At 38.5% G+C, this 21,375-nt stretch overlaps 1 protein-coding gene across 3 annotated transcripts in view; it reads right to left on the reverse strand.

The window, feature by feature from the left end:
• VPS41 (VPS41 subunit of HOPS complex) overlaps positions 1–21,375 on the reverse strand; it is a 107,241-nt gene that overhangs the window by 18,654 nt on the left and 67,212 nt on the right. For all 3 annotated transcript variants that reach the window (XM_040589963.1, XM_040589964.1, XM_040589966.1), the window contains 11 exons: positions 17,374–17,471; positions 14,915–15,044; positions 13,078–13,193; positions 11,461–11,517; positions 9,230–9,291; positions 8,361–8,442; positions 4,078–4,170; positions 3,456–3,583; positions 2,404–2,548; positions 1,107–1,148; positions 927–977 (listed from right to left, as the gene is read on the reverse strand). In XM_040589963.1, the coding sequence (XP_040445897.1) occupies positions 927–977; positions 1,107–1,148; positions 2,404–2,548; positions 3,456–3,583; positions 4,078–4,170; positions 8,361–8,442; positions 9,230–9,291; positions 11,461–11,517; positions 13,078–13,193; positions 14,915–15,044; positions 17,374–17,471 (1,004 nt within the window). The remainder of the gene's footprint in view (positions 1–926; positions 978–1,106; positions 1,149–2,403; positions 2,549–3,455; positions 3,584–4,077; positions 4,171–8,360; positions 8,443–9,229; positions 9,292–11,460; positions 11,518–13,077; positions 13,194–14,914; positions 15,045–17,373; positions 17,472–21,375) is intronic.

The raw sequence follows: 21,375 nt of genomic DNA on the forward strand, positions 1-21,375 counted from the left end.
TAACTATAGATCAAATTTTTACCAAACGAAATGTTTTAACTGAAGCACTTCAAAATATAGATACTGTGGCAAAACTCCTTCCTCCCTAGATGAGCACAGAAAAGTCTTGAGAATAATTATGAAGGCGACTGTTATTCAAAGGGAAGTAGGCTTCACACTTGGAAACCGATGCATCCCTTCCACAAACTGACAGCCAGTCAGTCATCTCTGCAAACCTTGTGTCTCTGCAAATCTCGTGGGCTGCAGGCTGTGTACTTCATAAAGCTGCTTCCTATAATCAGGTGTCTAACACATAAACCTGCTCTCCACCAGATCGATGCCGTGAGCCCCACCTGTACACAGCAGCAAGTTAAACTTCCCTACCTAATACAGTCCGAGGAAGTGGTTACACATTACGTATTCCACTGACAGCACGTTCAAACTGAAGAGGTGCTTTTGGAATAGCAATGTGGAGCCACAGCCTTACAGTGATACTGTAATTCTGCACAAACAAGAACAATCCTGCAGCATATGGACGTTACAGCTCTAGAAAGACAAGTGGTTCACTGTCTCTGTGGATCAGCACGACGTGCTTCAGTGTTGCACCCACTACCCAACCCCATTTTTGTCTAGGTAAAGAGGAGGGATACAAGCAAGAAGTAACTGACCAGACAAGTGTTTGCGACGCCATAAGGAGTACCTCATGGTATATTAACAAGTAAGCAGGGTGTTATCAAGTTCTTACAGGCACACACTTAAAATTCTTTTACTATCTTAAAAACGCTATGGCCATGTTAAAAAATGGATTAACAAACCGGCTTTGACGATTTATGACATTTCAGTGTCACATGCACTTAAACACATCTGTAAAAGATGCATTTTTACATCTTTGAACCAGCAAAGAGTTCAGCTCAACTTGAAACTAACGAGACTATAGAAATAATTACCACATGCTGTAGCTCAGGCCTGTTTTCCAATTCTTCAACGACTCTGTCAATCTGAAAGAAAACAAATAAAACCCAATAGATTAGCAAATCTGTGATGAACATCCCATTTACAGGACTGAAAGAAGGACAGGTAACACAAGCAAGCATTGGACTGCCATGCCATGAACTTGCTATACTCACAGAAATTTTATCTTCGTTATCCAAAAGCATGTCTACTGCTTTCTAAAGTAAAGAAAGAGAATCCAGTGAAGAAACAGGTACAACATTTTCTCATACTCTATACAGTATTATGCTTGTTCATGCATGGATATCTGATAGATTATTGCAGACCTACTTTTTTCAGCAACACAGAGAGAGCAGTTTGCATAACATCAGCATTCCCCGACAGCACAGCATTACAGGAGAACACACCATGTATTCTTCTAGAATACCTCCCCTAAGTTTCCACGCTAATAACAATCAATACTGTACACTTACATTGCAGGTGAAGTATGCCTATTGAATCATGGGTCACAGAAGGCCACTGCCAAATGATGTAGAAATATTCTGTGTCCCATTGCAAAAGGGAACTGCATGGTGATGACTGTGTAAGAAACACATTATTCAACTTGCCTTACAACTGGATTCCTCCAAACTACGTGCACACCAATACCGTAACACAAGCAGCCAAGACCATGTAAGCCAAAGGGCCACCAGGATGCTGTTTCTGCTTCCTCTTACAAGAGCAAACTTTGCTTCACATACAAAAAATACAAATCCATAGATTCCTGGTATGATTTACTCTATTTAATACAAAAGAATTATACTCCCTTTTTTTTTTTCTTTTTTTTTTTTCTCCTATGTAGTTCAGAATAGGCATAACAAAGATGATCACTTTGGTACTCCTGGCTCCTATTTTAGCTCCAGTGCTTAAACAATTACTGCACTGAAAAAACAGCAGATCTACTTGGTGTCCTCCCAGGGATCACACCAAAGCACGTTTGCTGAGATTTCTATAGCCAGCTGGGAAGAAAGAAGATAGAATTCAGCACAAAATGCGAGCTTCTTGATTTTGGGAATTTTGGTTCATCTTGCAAACTTTCAGAAGCAAATTAATTGACTGCAGTGAAAGAAAAGTGCCCAGAACGTTTAATGTCCACCTCAACAAATTCACTGCCTCCTTTCTTTGGCTTATTAAGAGCATCAGTTCTTTAGAAATGCAGAAGCAATACCATGGTGAAAGTCTACTTGAGAATCACAACAATGATCTTGGACTGTTCTTACTGTGAGTGATACTCAAATGGAAATACAAATGAAAAAAATCATCCTCAGGTCAAGTATTTTGCAGTCCGGGCAAACATAATCTTCCTTACCTCAGAATGTATTCAGACACAGCAAACACGCTTTCTGCCTGAACACTATCCTTAGCTCATCTATTTTTAATCTGTTAAAATATCTCTAGTGCAAAGTGAATATAAAATCATTAAGATCACCATACCTCTGAATCAAAATCCATGAGCAGAACGATTTTGTCTCTGATAGAACTGAAAAGATTGTGCTTGTGGATCAACTGGAAGACGTCTTTGTGCCTCAGAGTTAAGTAAATTTCAAGGGCTCTGCCATAGCGCTGGTCATAAGTATACCTGACAAAACAATGTTACAATACACGTGGATCTTAAATAACCAAGTGTAGGAAAATCACCTACGAGGGAAAATGTAAACCAACTCCAGGATGCAAATCTTGCTAGAATGCTATTTGATCTGATAAATTTTGAAACGGTTGCTGTGATTCATTTTTGTTGAAGGGAAGTCAGACACTCGGCAACATTAATTTCTGTTTATATCAGCCACCACATTTGTGTTCTGACCTGTGGTTCTCTGCATTTTCGTTTTCCTGTTTTCAAACCACAGCAGAAGCTACACAAAACACCTACCTTTTCTATTACTGGAAACTAATTGGAACTCTCTTCAGAACTAAAAAACTTTGTCCTCTTAAAACTTTGGGACAGACTGTAACATTGCAATAGACAGTAGCTCTGCTTTCTTCAAAGAAGTAGTATGAAAAGAACTTAACATGGGAATCAGGCTGAGAACACCAAAGAGCTTTACGTCTGTATGAAGCAGCCTAGAACCTGATCAGTTCTGGCACATTTTCCAGCCACGCAGTAAACCTCAATATAATACTTCTGAAATAGCAGGGAAAACAGCACCATCTTATTTTCCTGTGGGTAATTCTGAAATGCTCACTTCACAAAAAAAGCTCCCTCTGACAGCATAAAGAGGGCTGCTAGCTATTTGCTTTGGAAAGAGGAGTAGCAAATCCAATCTTGTACTAAACTCTTTGCCTTTCATACTCCGTGCACACTTTATTATAAAGGGAAAAGAATTGCTAAGCTGTGCAATCAGCAGAGGGGAGAGGAGAGAAAGCCAATACTCCCCAGATTACAGCAAAGCAGGTATTTCTGTTAAGAGAGTTAGGCAAACATTTATAAACTACAGTACACTATTTCAAGCTTACTTTTTGTAATAGGAGTTTAAAATTGTACTCACAATTCTGCAAGCGTTCGTAGCAAAGTCCTGTTCTGTGGATCTTTCTTCAGGTGATCCACTACAGCTTGAACTATGATTGTGTTGTTGTAGAGATCTCCAGGCCACTCTTTTATCAGGGTTGCAAACCCCTAAAAGTGTAAGAGATTTTAACAGAAATAGAACTGCCTAAGGAACATTTCAAAACATCAAAGCTTCAGCTAAACCTCTGAGATGATACCTGCTGTGCTTCACCTCTAAGCCAGTTTTACGTGCCCGGAGACGTGCATAGTGAAGAACACAGATTTTCCTTCTCAGGCCAATGTTATTAAGATTCATGAAGCTGAGTCTCTTTTGGGTACTGTAGGCTTTGTGCAGCACCTCAACCACTTATGCTACATCAAACTAAAAATAACAGTATTTATAATAAATAATCAATCTCACAGTATTTGCGTGCTCTGAAGAACTTTCTACCTATTCTCCTAAAACAAACCCAAAATTCATCTTTTACATCTTTTTATTATTGTGGAACTGTCTATTGATAATCTGTTTGAATACAACACAGAATTTGCTGTTGGAATTCTACATTGCTAAGGGTGTCTGGTTGGCGATACCTATTATACATGGACACACCACGCCGCAGTACCTCATAGTCACTCTCCAAAAATTCATGCAGGACCATTTCATAGATCAGAGGTTTCAAAACTGGATCCCGCCTGGGCAAGTAACGACTAATTGCCTACAGGAAGAAAAAGAATAACGTGTCAGAAGGGAATGACATGTAACATCCTGGCACATCGATGACAGAAAAAAGTATTTGTTGTGAAACAAAAAAACCCTAAAGTTATGTGTAAAACATGGCTCTGGGTAAACACTGAAAGAGTTGTATATTCGTATTTGGAAGCAGTATCCTGAAGTCAGCTACTGAAGGACTACACAGATTGGAATTGCATTACTTAACTGAAAGAATTCTCATTAGAAAGATAGGTGCCAAGATACTGGTTAGAATGGAAGAATTAGCCATTGCACTTAGGGGTGTCTGCATATTTACTGCTAGTCATTTAGAAAAAAAAAAAACCATGAAAGACCCCTCAAAAGAAGAAAGTTTTCAAAATCCATTTTGTCCAGTCTTGGTCTATGTCTTGTAAAAAGGCATAAACATTCATTTGCTGAAAAACGTGTACTTTTGATTAATGACTTACTGTGAGATCGCTACATTTTATGAAGAGTTCTGTTTTGCTACTATTTTTACACACCCAAATGAAAATTAATTTGAGAATACATCTCTGCACAGAAAGGGTGAAGACGTGTGATCTGTTGCTGTATAGGAGGTGTTAAGGAACCATGTTCTGGAAGGCAGGAGACGAGAACCTGCCAGAACGAATCAGCTCATACCCTGGAATTTCAGCACAGCATCTTATTAGTACTATTATTCCATTCAACTAGAGCCCAAGGTTATTACCGCCTGCCAAAATAAACCCTACTGCTACCAGCTGTGTGGGGACTTTGGGGTTTATAGCTGAAGGCCCAACAGTGATGAAATTCCTCCAAGCACCCAGAGATGCTGCCTGCTGCCCACTAATGGCACATGGTGCAGTAGCATTTTGCTACTCAAGTTGCTCGGACAAAGCAGAAATAACATCTTGCTACATTTTTCTGTTTGGTTTTTTTTTGTTTGTTTGTTTTTACACACAGCAATGAGTATTCACAAAAAATTCTCCTTGAATTTAAATCCAAAAAATTGCCTAAGTTACATATTGCATTAGTCTTCCATCTGTAGGTGAAAAAGGAGGTAAAATAAAAGACAAATAAAAAAAAGCATTGTTAACGACTTTGCAAAAATTTAAAGTTCATTGCTCACAGGAGACCTATTCTCTACCCACACAGTTTGAGCTTGGCCAGTCTTTGAAATGTAGCATGCTGCCAACATCAGCTCCCACCGTCTGTCACAGAATTTAATGACTAACTCGGGGTATGGTCTTGCCAGCTGCCCTGGGGAATCATATTCCTGACCCCCTCATAAAAAAGCCTCCTCCGACCATAAAGAAAGCAAGCTGGTCATCAGCTAGAAACTCCAAGGCAGAGGACATTCTCTAATAGCTGTTTTCATTCCCACTTTCCACCTTCCTGCCACCTCCTAAATGAACAGCTTGGTCCGACCGGCTTTGCCGCAGCTCTTGGCCGCGGTTCGGCCGCACAGCGAGCTGTGGTGCAGTGCAGCTGCCTCGCTGCGTAGGGGCCAGGCTGCCTTGGGAAGGAATCTCTCCTCCCCCAGGTCCCACTGCTCTGAAGGAAAAGCACAAGCCGCTCCTGCAGTTTGGCCCCCACGGTCAGCAAAGGCGGAGAAGCACACGAGTTATTTTTAAGCCTAGGCACAAAGGTGAACTCAGACCCATGCTGGAGGTTACAAACTCTTCCAACTGTATTTTTAAGCAGTAGTTAAGAAGCGAGGTCAGACAAAGAAGCTCCATAATCAGCATGCCTTTGCATCAATTCCTGAATTATGTGGTGAAAGAGACTTTAAACAAAAAGGATACTATATACAGAAATATTCTCTTTGTTTCTTCTTAAGACCTGCTTTCAGACTTTTGAACAATAGGTATGAAGACGGAGAACAAGAAATCCTATATAAAAGTTGACATGAGATAGCCTAAAACATCTCACCAGTAAGTGCAAACCACAATTATTAATCCTTCAGCGGATACCTAAGAGATGAAAGAAGCTGTCTGGATAACGCTGCTCTATGCTGTGCGCACCACAGTCAAGTGAAGTCTGTCATGTGTCCTCTAGCCAATGTTTTGGTCAAAGTCTTTCTGCAGCCCATCCTGCACTCATGCTGAAAGTCACTGCTGTCACAGCAGGGTCAACAGAATGGAGCACATCCCTGATGCCACAATGGCCATCGCTTGCAGAATCTGGCACCTTCCTTCAGATCCACCCTCCTAAGCTGTCTGAGCTGAGACATTGGATTTTACACTGAAGTGATTTGAGCACAAGCATGTACTCCATCAAGCCACCACTGCTGAAGGAGAGGAGCAGATCATTGCAAGGCTCTAAAATCTTGAAACTGCCATAACAAAATTTGCTAGAGGACATTCACTGTAGACATGAGAGACAGCAAGATACCACAATGCAGTCTCTGGTAGCCAAACAGGACCTTTTAGTACAGAACACTCAAAACCCCCTCCAAATCCACAAACAAACAGACAAGACACCCCACAGGCTTTGACATTGGGGTATCACTAATTAGTCCCTCTGCAGGAAGGTAAGTTTAAGCCTTTAGTTTTACTGCCACTTCAGTTATCGGCAGATCACCTTAGATTGGAAACACCAGGTTTCAGGCAATCACTTACATGCAACACAAATTCTCTAAGAAAATTCCCTTTCGGAACACATTTTGTCTCCAGTTCTCAAACAAAGTCTCCTCAACAGGGCCTAAAGCCATTACAGCCCAGTTACACCACCATGTTTAATACCTGCTGGTCGAAAAACAGGTAAAAACTCCAAATCGCATGCAAGTGACCCCCAGCATTACAAGAACCACTTCATTTAGATCTGGCTTAACTTAGTTCATCCTTTATAAGACTCAGGTATCTTTAGGAACTTGGGAAAAGTTACATATAGTTGAAATCATAAAATAAGAAAGGCATCTTCCAGAACTGCAGCTTGAATCTGAATCATGTACTGGACTGCATCTTATGTTTTTCTAAGTCCACTTCCAAAGGGCTGAAAACAACAAACTGTTTAGAAAGGCAGTAATTTAGCAGAGATGTTTTGCAGTAAACCTGCAAATATTTTTATATTTTACAGTCTGCTGGATGACATAAGTAGAGACAAGAAAAAAACATCCATTCTAGATACTTGCATCTAAAAACCAAAATAAGCCCAAAAGGACTAAGAAGCAGTGTATCAAAATTTCACCTGTACTTGCACTCAGGTCCTTTATAGCATTGAAATAAAGAAGCAGAAACACAAGATTTCATCTTCCAAGGTGGCAAAGAGTGCACCGAACCACTAAGCACTCATACAAAAGGCAAGGCTGTTCTTGCACTGGAATGGCTCTAAAACAAAAGCCAGACATTTCTGAAAACTGTAATGCTGAAACACTTTCGCTCTTTGAACAGAATTAAACGGCTCAAAACCACCAAGGGACTGCATGCTGTGAGATCTTAATAATATGTCCTTTTTGGCTCATTGAGTTTGAATAGGAAGACATAAAATTCAGAAATAAACGTACACGTGTTACCAAAGGGAGTGTGCATAATGTTTTCTACTGGTTTGGCAGCGACAGTACTATAGCCTTATGTCCCAGGCAATTTATTAACTGAGAATCTCACATTAAATGTGTCCTGTTATGGTAGCTGGCTTGCAACCAGGGAAAACACAAGACAGGGCAGAACGCTCCTCTTTCTTGCCACCCTTTCTAGCACACAGCATAGGTTTTACGTGTTGCTTTGCAATTTAACTGTTCTTTGATGGTTAAACCTGTGGCTTTGTTGCAAGGCATGTGGATTTTCAGGAAAGGCTGGCAGCCATGGAGTCTACTTACCTTCAAGAGTTACGGTACAATTTTTCAGGTCATACTGGAAGGGAGTGAAAAGTAAATTGGAAAGATGTATTTAACTACGAGCACCTTTGCAAGTAAAGGCCTTGGATGTGGGTCTTTTCATTGCAGACTGTCAACAAGTTAAAAATAGGTAGCTGAGTACCTGGATGTGCTATACCTCGTGTTTTGAGGCATGCTAACACATACACATTGATCTGAAAGGCAACTGTGCAACTAGAGATCCGGGGCAGGAATTTCAAGGGCAGTGTTGTATCATGCTACCACACTGGAGACATCAAATGTGTTCCTTTAGCTACTTGGTCAAAACATGCAGGAAATACGGCATGCCAATTACTTGAGTGCAGAGACTGAAATTAACTTACCTTAAGCTGACCTATTTCTTTAAACTTGTAAACTTCAAATTCCCAGAGTTCTGTGTTTTTGCCAAGAATTTTCTGGCATTTTCTGGAAGGAAGATGAAAGAGGAGAAAACAAAAGTAGGTACACAGAATAATACAAATGTATTTGTAAACAGTACAAGTGTATCCTTGCATTACTGCAAGGATTCCTTTCTTCTTTCTGCTCCATATCAAGACAGTTTCAAAGGTGACTTATTTGGGCAACCATTGCTTTAAGCAGAGCACGCCACGAACTACTCCTTTCAGATCTTACAATTTTACTGCATCCAAGAGGACTTCACTGCTTAGTATGCATTCACCCTTATGGATTACAGCCATATTAGCTTCATGAGTGAAGTTTTTAAATCTCAGCTGAGAAAAATTGAGTACTTAAGATACGCTTAAGCTTACACATACATGAAAACACAAATCTTAGGTAATTTCTGATCCTTACTTCAGATACCCTTATTTGACATTTATGTTAACTGCCATGTAACCACAAATCATTTTCTGATGGTCCTACATGGAACGACATACTAATAAAATTAGATTATCAACATCCAAAACAAACCTCAGTTTTGAAAATCTAGTGTGACTGAAAAATCAAGGCTGACACTCACAAATATGTATGTCTAATTCTAGTCAAAGTTTAGAAAGTTTACAGTAACTTTTGGGTCACTACAGGCAAGAAAATATAGGGCACAGTAATACATTTGTATGTTTTGAAACCTCAGAAACTCCAGAACATGTAAAATCAACAACACAAAATACTTCAGAATCAATAATTTGCTTTTGCTTTTTCCTATACACACACACACATTTTAGCCAGCAAATAAAAATCTTTAATAAGTTACCGAGCAGCCAGGTCATACTCTCCTTTCTCCACTAGGTGATTTATATAGGCTAAGCCAATGTCCTAAAGGGAATAAAAATCATTAGTTATAGAAGTTTGGAAGTCAGCTACTTGACTGCCACAATAACTATCATTCCAGCTGTATGCACTGCTGTTAAGTCAAGCAGCAGGCCCTAAGGGTATACCCTGAGTCCTCCTTTACATGTAGGGCCCACAGATCAGTCAACACAAAATAAACACATAGACTGCTCACAAATTCAAATTAAGATGCTCTTTTAAACAGTTCGCATGACCTCACTGACGCTGAGATGACCGTACCACCTCTACATATTAAGGATTGTTCAAAATCCATAGTGCATCCATTTAGTGCTTGCATTAGTCATTTCTAAAAGAAAACCACCAGCCATTATATGAAACACTTTCTTTGTCAACACAAAGTTTGCAGGGGGGAAAAGCACTCGTTGGGAACATAAATCCTAGCGCTGCTCTATACAATAAAGGAATTACCGAGAATTTAGCAAGATTATTACATATTATTACAAAATAAAATCCCCTTCTCCAGAGTTCATCACACAGGTCAGCTGTAAAATTTTTCTGTTAGGCATTTAATATTGTAAAATTTTGGCAAAACAGCCATGGCCTCTACTATAATTTCAACACTGGTGTCATGGTCAACACAGCCCAGTGTACCCACTGTGTAACTTAAGAATCACATCACTAAAAGCACATTTGTTTCCAGGGGAAAGAAAAATCATGCATGTACACCTGATTTTAAAATTCCATTCCACTGGAATAGTCTGTATTTTCAACTTCACCATTCTCAGGAATGAAGATTTCCAGCAGTCTCTTTCTCCAGTAGGCCAGCTCCCCAGTGATCAGAGCAGACAGTATAACAAAGGGAGCTGTAGATCTGCGGTTGTTTAGGACCTTCGCATTCTGCTCTAGAGGTGCAGGGGGGCAGCGATCATTACTGCCACCTAAAAAAATCCCCAAGACCACCAGACCTGTCAGGTGATGCGAGTGTGCTATCATTGGTCTGATCACTGCTGGCCAGTGAGACCATGAGTTGTTTTAAATCTCTGAACTGATAATCCTTTGCTTAGGGTTTGATGTCAGCATTTTTTCGTTCAACACAGCCTATGGGTTTTGCATTACAGATCAAACACTCTACAACTCTGCCTGTGTATACACACACTGAATTTCATCATAGCAGAGCAAATTTCTGCAAACCAAGAGAAACGGGGTTTTTGTGGGGTTTTTTTGGTTTTTTTTTTTTTACTTCACTCCTAATATATTGCCAGGACCTCTTTTAAAAATTCTTTATAACTTTTGCAAGGGTCACAGAGCAGCTAAATCATAGAAACTCTGTAATAGGTGATGGCATGGCATTAGGTCTTGATTCAACTTCTGGACTACCCAAGAAGAAAAGCATGTTTATGACATACTGACATATAATGTGTGTATTATAGCAGTAAACTGGCTACAAAATAAACACATCTTCTAACGCTCTGCACTTAAACAGAAACTTCCATTTAAAGAAGCAGCAGTATTAATGAAACATCAATGCGCTCACGCCAAGGTCAATTTAAACAAAATAAAAAAATGCATGTTAAAACTAGCGATGCTTTTATGACTATTACATTATGTCCCTCTTTTGTCTTAAACATAGATATCCTTCATTGCTTTATGAAGGGACAACAGACATGGGAAATAACTACAAAGGAGATAAGGAGCTTCACTATGTAAAATAACAAGTACAGCCAAGCAACATGAGAGCTAGATGTGAAACTGCAACTGAATTTCAATAGCATTTATAAAGGTCTTCCCATTGCACCTTTAAAACTCCAGCCAAAACCCTCTCACACGTACAAGGTGAAACAAAGAGAAATGTGTCACCCCCCACCCAATCTCTAATACAATACTGTGTGCTACTTGAAACAAAAGCAAATTTAAGATAAAAGTTAAAGCAAACAAAAACCCCCATCAGCAATCAGAGAAGTGGAATTATTTTCTTTTTAATGTGAATAGCATCTTCATAAAATCCAAATCCTTTCGTGTTTCATGTACTAACATTTCTGTTCTGCAGCTGAAACTAAGAAATCGAATGCTAGTTGGAGTATGCCTAACAGCTATGGTCTGGTGCGATACAGAACAGGAATCTATTTGTGGCATCTCACAGCATTCTAAAAGAAATTAGATTATTTTGTTTTGAATAGAAGATTTGAGACTTACCAGAATCTTATGCTTTTTTATGGTTTTCTGACTGATTTCAGCTGCCATCAAAGCTTCCTATATACAAAAAGTAGAAAACACAGATACTAGCCAAATACACAAACTTTCAATACAGAAAGCTCTAGAACTGCATAAATCAACTATTTTTCAGAGCAGGGTGTTTGAAGCACTAGAATTTTTAATGCCATGGTTGGATGAACAGCTTTGAATTCATACTCAAACAAAAGCAGTCAACCAAAGAGAAAACTACTTTTGTTTCCATCTGGGTTCACTCCACTTTACTATATTAGGATCAAATCGCAAGATTACAGTGAAACAGACAATAGAATTGCATTGGATCATTTTCAAATGAGAATCCTTCACTACCAAAATCTGTGAAAAAAATCATCAGGAAAAGAGGTGAGGGAAGACCCAAAGTCTTCTCCAGTCAGACTGATTTCTATTTTAAGTGTCATTTGCCCTCCTACTACTTCTTTCAAATGTACAGAAACAAAGCTGGCACTTTTATAAACAAAATGAAACCTTGAACATACATCATAACACACAAGCTACTACCTCGAATGGCTTTCATAAAGGCACACACACAGCTGTCACTTGCAAATTACTGGAGTCTTCAGGGACCAAATGCTGTGATTTACATAAACTGCAAAACTGCACTCATTATACGAGTTTGCTATTCAGATGCAAAAGCATCCACAAGGATTTAAACAAATCTGCATGAGAAATACCATGATTGCATTAACAAAAGGACTGTGTGCTGATAACTTCCCACTTTTTTTCCTCCCTTACAATGGGCATCTAACAAACAACACATAAATAAGAATTTGCAAGTTACTTTATGCATCATAACAAGTGTTCTAAGTCATTAACTTCAGGACATCAGAATCCAGAACACTGGGTGCATGTTCATATTGTCTGCAAGAATTTATTATTATTATTTTAGGTGTTTAGATACACATGTTTAAACACAAAAGTATTTATGCAACCAAATACTGAGCTGCTTTTTTCCAATAGAGCTTGTTTTTTAATACCGGCTCTGCTTTTTTTGTGGGTAACACTACTTTCAGCACCAATGCCTACATACAGTTTGAGCCCATGTTATTTTACTTTCAAAGGCTTCAACACCAAAGGTAAGTAATGTGAGGCAAGACACAGTACCCTAACACAACCTTTTCATTCTATAGTAGAAGTGATATAAAATGGGGAAAACCTATTATCACCCACCAAATCCATTTCCTTTCCCTCTTTAGTTAGGACAGATCTAAAAAGATATCCATGTAGCTCATTAGTTAGCTGTTCTGCCGCTTTAAAGCTAAAACCCAGCTTTAATAATTTTCAGTGTCAGCTAATACATTTCATATCTGATGCTGAGAGCAGTATTCACAGCATCTAATTCAGCTGCCTCACTTGGGTGCAATTCAGATGAGTTGTTCCAGTAGGAAGACTAACTCTCCAGAAAGACGGAAAGGTGTATAGTCAACTCCCACCTTTTACAAGCATTTAGTCAATGACTGTAGGACTGGATAGTTTCTGTTCCAAATGACCTAGCAAAGTTTATCATCCCACTCCAATTTCCAAACCAGGAAAGCCTGAAGGAAAGAATGTTGTAAAAATTACTTCGTATTTCTTCTTTTCAAGAAGCCAGTCAATGTGGTCATCTTGGTCCCGCTCTTTAGCCACAACCACATCTCTTGGGCTGATGATATAAAAAAGTGATTCACCTTCCGAATACTCTGCAAATGCATACACAGTTTTATTATTATTTTTTTTCCTTAAGTAAAGCCCTGTTTTTTAGTACACCCTTGAGGGGAATTTAAAAACAGGAGACGCAAGGAAGACAGCAAGGCTACTCCTGCCAAACATGCCTGTTCGCGAAACTGTATTTTCCAATAAATTAAAACTGGTTTAAATGGCAAAATATCTTTAAAAAAAAATATCACTACAGCTTATTGCAAATTCTGATTCATCCACTATGTGTAAACTTTATGATGGTTTAGAACACATTATTATACTTTTAGAGGACTATTACACTACATAGCCTGCAATAAACTTATCCTCCCCATCAAGGTCAAGGCCATCAAAAGCATAAATGATAGATGCCATAACCCCTGGGGACACAGCACATCATTACAGCAATGCATTTGCAATACTATAAGTTAAGGTTATATGTATAATGCATTTGCTTATAGCATAAGCTTTTATTTTTGAGTAAGCTCGAAGTAAAAATGTACTTAAAGGTAAAAATCAAACACAGAAGATGACTGTTCAGAGTAGTTATTATTTCCACAGAACATATGAAAAACCACCATCAATATTTTGTACGTACGGGAAAGAAAACCAATCCCCCCCACTTTTTATCTGTATCTATACACACATACAAACACACTCCTGAACTGCGGAACAATTCACAAAATAATGCTTGTTTTAAAGCCATCAAAAAATTTAGATTTGTCAGGTTAACTAGAATATTCATTAAGCATGAAAGTACAACTGTGGACTTCAATGTTCTGCTTAAGGACAGGTATAAAGAAATCCCAATTCCACTGATAGATGCAGCAGAGATGTTTTGGAGATCAGGAGGAGATATACTGTATTTCTAGTGGCTTAAGGGCATTGATGTACACAAAGAGGCCTGCCATGTCTATGATTTGAAGCATGCTGCCAGAGAAGATGCTTAAAAATCAGATTAATGGATTTTAAAAGCCAGAAGGAATGTTTCTGTTTAACACAGGCTATATAATCTTCACCAAGGAATTCTTCATCAGCTTTGCCATGCATCTTTCCTAACTACTACACATATATCAGAAAACTATCTCATCTTATTTAAAAGACTCTGGTATATACTGTCCCAGGGCTTAATCTCCTTGCCTGTTACATAATTAAACCTATCTTCTAGGCCTAACTTGCCAAACTCCAGTTTTTATTCGCTATAGCTTACCATTCTGGGGTCTGTTATATGCTGACAGCTTTGTCAGTACTGGGAAGCTAAATGTCAGTGTGGCCCTTTTAAGTTGATCCAGGTGCATCTTGCTGTTGAAATGACATTTACGCCATTTTTGTCTCTAAAGCAGCTTTTCCAGACACTGTACCACTCATTTCACTATTCCTGAAGCCCTCTGCATCCGAAGAGACATAACAGCTCCTATGGATCACATGCTGAATGCATCTCCATCAAAGATATGACCTTCCACAATACTGGACGTTACATTCTGCCTTCCCCAGTACATCTGACATAATAGATGGCATTACAAATCATGATGTTTAAATATGCAATTTGTTTTCTTTCATGTAACTGGTTCTTGTGGACTTTCACCTCACACTTCAGTGTCATAAGCAGTTCTTGACAGTTACTCAAAGAGATGCCATAAAAACAAAAAAGGAGGCTGAGTCCTCCCAAATCAATTTTTTTAACCAAGTTATGAAAATAAAACAAAACAGTATTAATGACACCTACCTAAATGATAATCTCTACATTCATTTTCCTGAAATCCCCGTACTGTTAGTGCATCAGAAGAGATCTCTTCACAGGACTCAGGTAGAGGCTGTACAATATCCAGTCTAGGCCTTGCACAACACTCCACTTCCTAGAAAAGCACAAACATCTTAGTTGCATCCTACACAATTTACCTTAGCAATGCCAACTGGTGGTCATCTACAAACAATGCTGAAATTCAACAGCTGCAAATATTCCCAAAGGTCCAGTACTTTGCACTGGGTACTCAGTTGTGAACCATACAAGTTGAGAAGTTGTGCTCCACAAAGTAGCTGTAATTGCAACTGAAACACAAAGTTATTCCTACCCTTGGCTTGTTAAATTTGAACAGATCAGTGCAGAGAAGGAAGTTTAGACAAGACACAGGTCTAACTCTTCCCCTGAGTTTGCTCACTATTTTTCTGCTCTTGGTCACAGCTATCACAGATGATCATAAACCACTGCATCCAACACACAACAGAACAATTCAACATCCTAAGCTGGGCTCAGGCCCTGAAGGACATTTCTCTATGAATCAACAATATTCCGGTACCAAGATGAACCTGGCTTTTTTGTAGCTAGTGTTCAACTTTGCACTTTTAAGCGTCAGCAGCAGTAGGGAAAAAATTAAACTGAGAATAATCTAAACCTCTTGCTGTGCTGATGATCTTAGAGTAACATGAGCATTCAAGTGCAACATAGGTGGTTATGTTAAGACGACATCATGGATTTTCATCTTCTATCCAAGGGAAACTGCTGTCTTCAACTAGCTGTATTTTTAATTAAGTCAGGGTCCAAGACAATTCATTATTTTTTACTTCTGGCTTGTGCATTGTAACAAAATACAGAATGAAAGAGCAAGGAGACATCAAAAGTAGATTTACACAGCTCTAGCCTACACATTCAGTCACAGCACTGCTTAGGTCTTTTGTTAAATTAACTGTTCCAGTGCAAGTCGGGGGGGGGGGGGTGGTGGAAACAGAAAAATAATAATCAAAGCAAGTCATGAGTTCAACTCTGATCAGATTCGTAACAATTAGGAAGCTTTTGTTTGAAAGCTATAAAATCAAGCATAGGAAGAAGAGTGTTCCTCACAACCCAACAGCATTTGCAGCAAGCAGCACTTCCGCTGCAAGCTTGGGCTCCACGGAGCCGAGGCACTAACAGAGGGGTTCTCACCACACCAGGGCACAGAGATGGTGTCGGGGAGGACAGTACTTCCGTTCCCTTGCTAGAATTACCCAGAGGACTGAGATGTTATTGAAGTCCATCATTCAGAGTTTGTTTGAAAGGCTAATTAAAAGCAAATACATAAAAAACCCCTTTTTCTTATGTTCTCTTACTATTATATCACCTGAAATTCTCATTTTTCCATCCTGAAGCAGTTAGAATGACTTTAACCTTTGTCAGTCACCACCTCCTTTACACTAGCTCCTTTCCCATGCTGCTACTTCATTAGCAGTGGCTTCCCAATTTCCTTGCTCCCTAGCATTTCAACCCCCCTTTTCCTCCCCTTTCTTTATCCTGTTTGTTTGCCTCCTTTTCTTTCACTGACTCTCCTGCCCTAGCAGACTACTGAACCGGCTCTCTTGGGAAACACTACTGTGACATTATTTTTCTCCTTAATTTAAATAAAGAAACAATACTCTGACATCCTGCAGCAGAGCTAAAAGCTAACCCTATTGATTTCAGCAGGCACAAGCATTTGTTTGAACCTACAGCGTTTCATTGCCTAGCAACTTGTGCACCCTTAAGGTTACTATGGTGATGGTTGTCTAACTCGGACGTACTATCAAAGAGATGATCAAGAGCATCTGCCACTCTCACACCACAACTTCAAGGGTTTCCTCCACTGCCTCACCTTTTATTTGTCAATATGAAATACATGTTGGAGACAGACACGGCACTCGCCCGCATGCAGTAAAAACAGCTGACATGAATTCTAATTTCTACACACGTCTGTGTGCATGACTAAAGGTCTCAGAAGAAAGGGAGACAACGACGTCACTGGCTCGCAGTCATGTATCCCACCCCACTAGGGTGACTCCTACTGCTTGAGTTGATCAACTTCATTACTCTGATTTCTTCTAAGATGCAGTGTCAGCAAAGCCTTCTTACAGCTAGAAAAGAGTCTTCATTTCTTCTGGTGCAGAAATAGCAGAAAGAAAGAGAGAAAAGGAGAAAAACAGGGTGGTGGTGGGGAGACAAAGGAGAGAGAAGGACTATCCAGAGACCTTCTCTGCCTTCTGCAGGAAATAAAGGAACCCAGACAGGATTTCTGAAAAGTACGTACACTAATCTTCTACATCACCTCCACCAACCTTATTTTACAGGTCAAACAAGTTTCAAGCACTGTTTGCTACCAGCAAGCTACAATAATCAGATCTGCATGACTGTTTAAGGCCCAACTCTACAAAGAAATCTAACATAGAAACAATTACCGTTTTTTCAGAAATCTCCTTCACATATGAAAGTATAACAAGCTGGTCGCAGAGAGGTGCAAGTCCACTGATATAGAATTCGGTGTCAAACTGGAAAACTGAAACACAAGAAAGACAACAGGCTGTTAAATAAATGAATGTGTATCAACTGCTCCCTAAGAAAAACACGCAACTGATTTTCAGCAGCAATCAACAGTACGCAGTAGCACTTCAGAGAAATGAAGACTAAATACATACAACAAACCTACAGACTTCCCAGTTGGATTAGCATGATGAAAAATTGCATTTAACAGACTAAATTCCATTAAAGCTTGCAAGAAGAAATGTTTGTGCTCCAGGACATGCTAGAGATGACGCATCTGAAATGAACGATCCGCCTGATTTTCAGTAATCACATTGAAAAAAAACAAGGAAGCAAAACCAAACCCAAACTCAATAAAATAGGTTTTATTCATTGGTTTGCATATTTGCAGCTGGTTCATGTGGCCGTAATAGAATCACACTTGCTACTTCTATCGGTATGATGTATGAAAACACAAAGATCATTATTTATCATCACTTTAAACATCACAGGAAGATTTACAGATACCCTTATTACAAAGGAACATACGGTTAAAGAGTCCCTTTTCTTGTTCATAAAACTGAAAATGTTATTTCATAAAATCGGTCTTCAAATCAAGACAGTTATGTAATGACTATTTTGAGAAACAAAAAGAAAAATAGAGCTGAACTGTATTTACAAAAAGGTTCATTAAAGCAGACCTCTGCCAGAGAAATAGCTTTAGTTTAATTTTGTTGCGTTTTACAGTCCTTGTCATGGGCTCCTCTCTCATGAGGCCCAAAGTAGGAAGCATCTGAATACTTACATTAGAAAAAACTTGCACCTATAAGCTTTTACCAAAAATCCCAGACATATAATCACTTTCTCCCAAAACATGGGTTTAGGAGAATCTAAGCATAAGTAGGGGAAAAAGAAAAAAAAAAAGTAAAAAAAAAAGTAATTCCTTGCTTACTGCTTAACACACTACATTAGTAATATCTACTGTTTACTAAAATAGTTACTAGTCATTTTAGCAAAGCAAACAGAAAATGCAGCATAACGACACTAAAAACAAAGCTAATTTTATTTAGCTAAGGTAATAAGGAAGACAGGAAAAATAATCGTCCTCCTGCTAAAAGAGAAAAAATACTGTCAAATAAAGTACAGATTTGACACCTGTCTCTCAATGAATAAGCAAACACTGTTTTTCTCTTAATGACTGCTGACACTTTCACATCACTGGGGGACCAAAGCACAACACAAGGGTAGAGCACTCAATCTATTCTAGGAGAGAATAGGTTCACATTTGTAATCCTGTACATAATTATTTTGTTCCAGCCTGTAAGACTGATGAGATTACTTTGACCGTGTCTCATGTTGCTCTGAGTGATGATTTTAAACAAACCACATCAGACATCTACATAATGTATCTTATTCCCAGTTTAAAATTTAGTATTTGACATTTTAAAAGAATATGAAAGGCAGTAGGAAAAACATGGAGAAGGAAAAACAGTTAAACTCATAATGCTGGCTAAAAGAACAAGCAAAGAAACTTGCAGCTTTAAAAAGTGACAAGAGAAGGCTCTTAATGGCAGATGTAACATGGTTTGAATTTGGAGAGGAAAACAGCATGGTTAATAGTACATTTATAAAGATTGTGGGGTCAGTTTTAAAAAACCATGTGTGTTTCTTTGCTTTTCACTGGAACTTAAGTTTCTTTGACAGTTAAGATGTATGTAATGTCCACATAATGGTGTAGTTAGGATCAAGCAATAGTTCTGTTGTGAGAGACAAAAACAAACAAACAAATGTCATCATTTCAAGTTTCATTTTTAAATAGATTTTAGTTTCCTTTGTTTCACTTTCAGCTTTCTCTCAGTTCATTCTCCTCAAGAGGTCTTCTTCAAACACAATGCTCTAGCTCTGCTGCTACAGCCTTGAACAAAGAACAGCCGGCATAGACAGTGCTTCCTGACCTGATAAAAACCTTTGATGCAGCTAATCAAAAAAGTCTTACCGAAAAAAATTATAGGAGTTATAGCTGCACAGAACGCTAATAGTTTAATTTGATTTACTCTCTGGACACTTCGTTGTGATCAAGGGGGGAAAAAAAATCCAACATTGAGGCACTGCAGAAATTCTGGTAATTTGCAAAGGATGCAAAACAATTAAAACAGTATTGAAGTAAATGGGAATGACCGAGGTATGGCCATGTGTCATACATGTTTATGCCTGTCATAAGAGAAGGTGGAAGATATGCTGACAGTGGATCTATTCTATGTTCAGCATCTATGTACAGCTGTCAAACCAATTACCAGGAAGCAAAAAGAAGAAACCTGTAATTTTTTTTTGTTGTTCATTAAACAAAATGTAGAAATACACCACCAACAGAAATAAATAAATAAAAAAAATTTGCTACATTATTTATCCAAACTCTATAAAGCAATTTTATCCTGAATTTAAAGATACACACACATGCGGCGGACTGAAACTAAAAGTTGTCCTATTTCGTTTAACCCAAAAGTCGTCCTATTTCGTTTAACCAGATCTCAGAAAGCACCCCCTGTTTTTCCACTGCAGATTTACAGCGTGAAATTCACCAAGAATTAACATGAAACTTAACGTGTGTTAAGAAAGTGTTAGCTTTCACTTAAGAAAAAGAAGGATTTTTTGTTTGTTTGTTTTAATTCCATATGACACAATATACAAAAAAATGTAAAAGCCAACACACAAGGTAATTTTTAGGTGGCCCACTCATATAGCAAGAATAGCAGAGCCACAAAGCATCGTGAACTGGCTCATCTTACCCAGAACTCTGGTGCGCTGTTGGCTGCTAGGGTGATACCACTACACATTCCCAAATTACCTTTTAACCATGTACTTCAGGCACATCTGCAAAATTTACAGTCACTGCTGTAGACTGCAGTACAGCCTACCCTTAAGTGTTTTCAAGATGTTCTCCACCACCAATGCTTTTACCGAGCTAGGTTATTTATGCAAAACAAAATAGAAAAAAAACCCTGCATGTTTTGATTAGCTATGCCCCTTTGCATACAGCTGAATTGATACAAAATATAAGATTATTTCTTTTTTCCACAGTATGTGCATCCAGTTCCAGCTAGAGGACCAGAAAAGGTTCCATAAGCATCACTTCAGCTGTCTTCAGACGCATAGAAGCAAATCACAAAGCATAAACATATAAACATGGTATATTTTTATTGAAATAAAAGAATATTCTTACTTTTAGGTGTACTATCCAACAAAATCCTTGAAGAAAACACAGATCTCTTATTATTTTAACATTCATATTTTTCTCTGAAAATCTTCATATACAAACACCTGCCCCAGCCTTTAAGTATTTCCTTAAAAATATTTTTTACCCCCCGTAAGACTCTGCAACATTCTTCAAATATTCAAATTTCCAGGGCAGACCTACCTCTGGACTAGAAGCCTGAGCAGAAGGCTCAGGATGTGCCCCTTTAAAGAAATGTCAACTGTGACTCAAAAGGAACTGTAAACTTCTAGGGAGAAGCAGAAAATTAACCCACATGAAGGTCCCTTATTTGGGCATGAATATCCTCAGAACTCCCCGAAAACGTTCTATCCATACTACTGTTTGTGAAATCAATCAACTATTTACCTGATCAAGTATATATTGTGATGGCATCTTAATGGACTTTTTCCTTGAAATCAGTAGGAAGAGCAGTAGGGTTAGACTAAAATCAATGGTGGGTTCTATACATCAATAATTAGCAAAAACTAATGCTTCCAAACTTGGAATTCACACTGTCTACTATTTATTTATAATCAAAACGCTTGGAAAAGTCATATTCAAATTTATTCTTGTCCAAATGTTGAAGGCTCAGAAAAGCTTTAGAGAAAATTTAACAACCATTAGTCAATCATTTTATATATAACTTCAAATGCTACTGGGCAAAGATGAACATTTTCATTAAAGCAAA

The sequence above is a fragment of the Falco naumanni genome, chromosome 4 (genome assembly GCF_017639655.2).
Source record: "Falco naumanni isolate bFalNau1 chromosome 4, bFalNau1.pat, whole genome shotgun sequence".
In the NCBI taxonomy this organism is placed as follows: Eukaryota; Metazoa; Chordata; class Aves; order Falconiformes; family Falconidae; genus Falco; species Falco naumanni.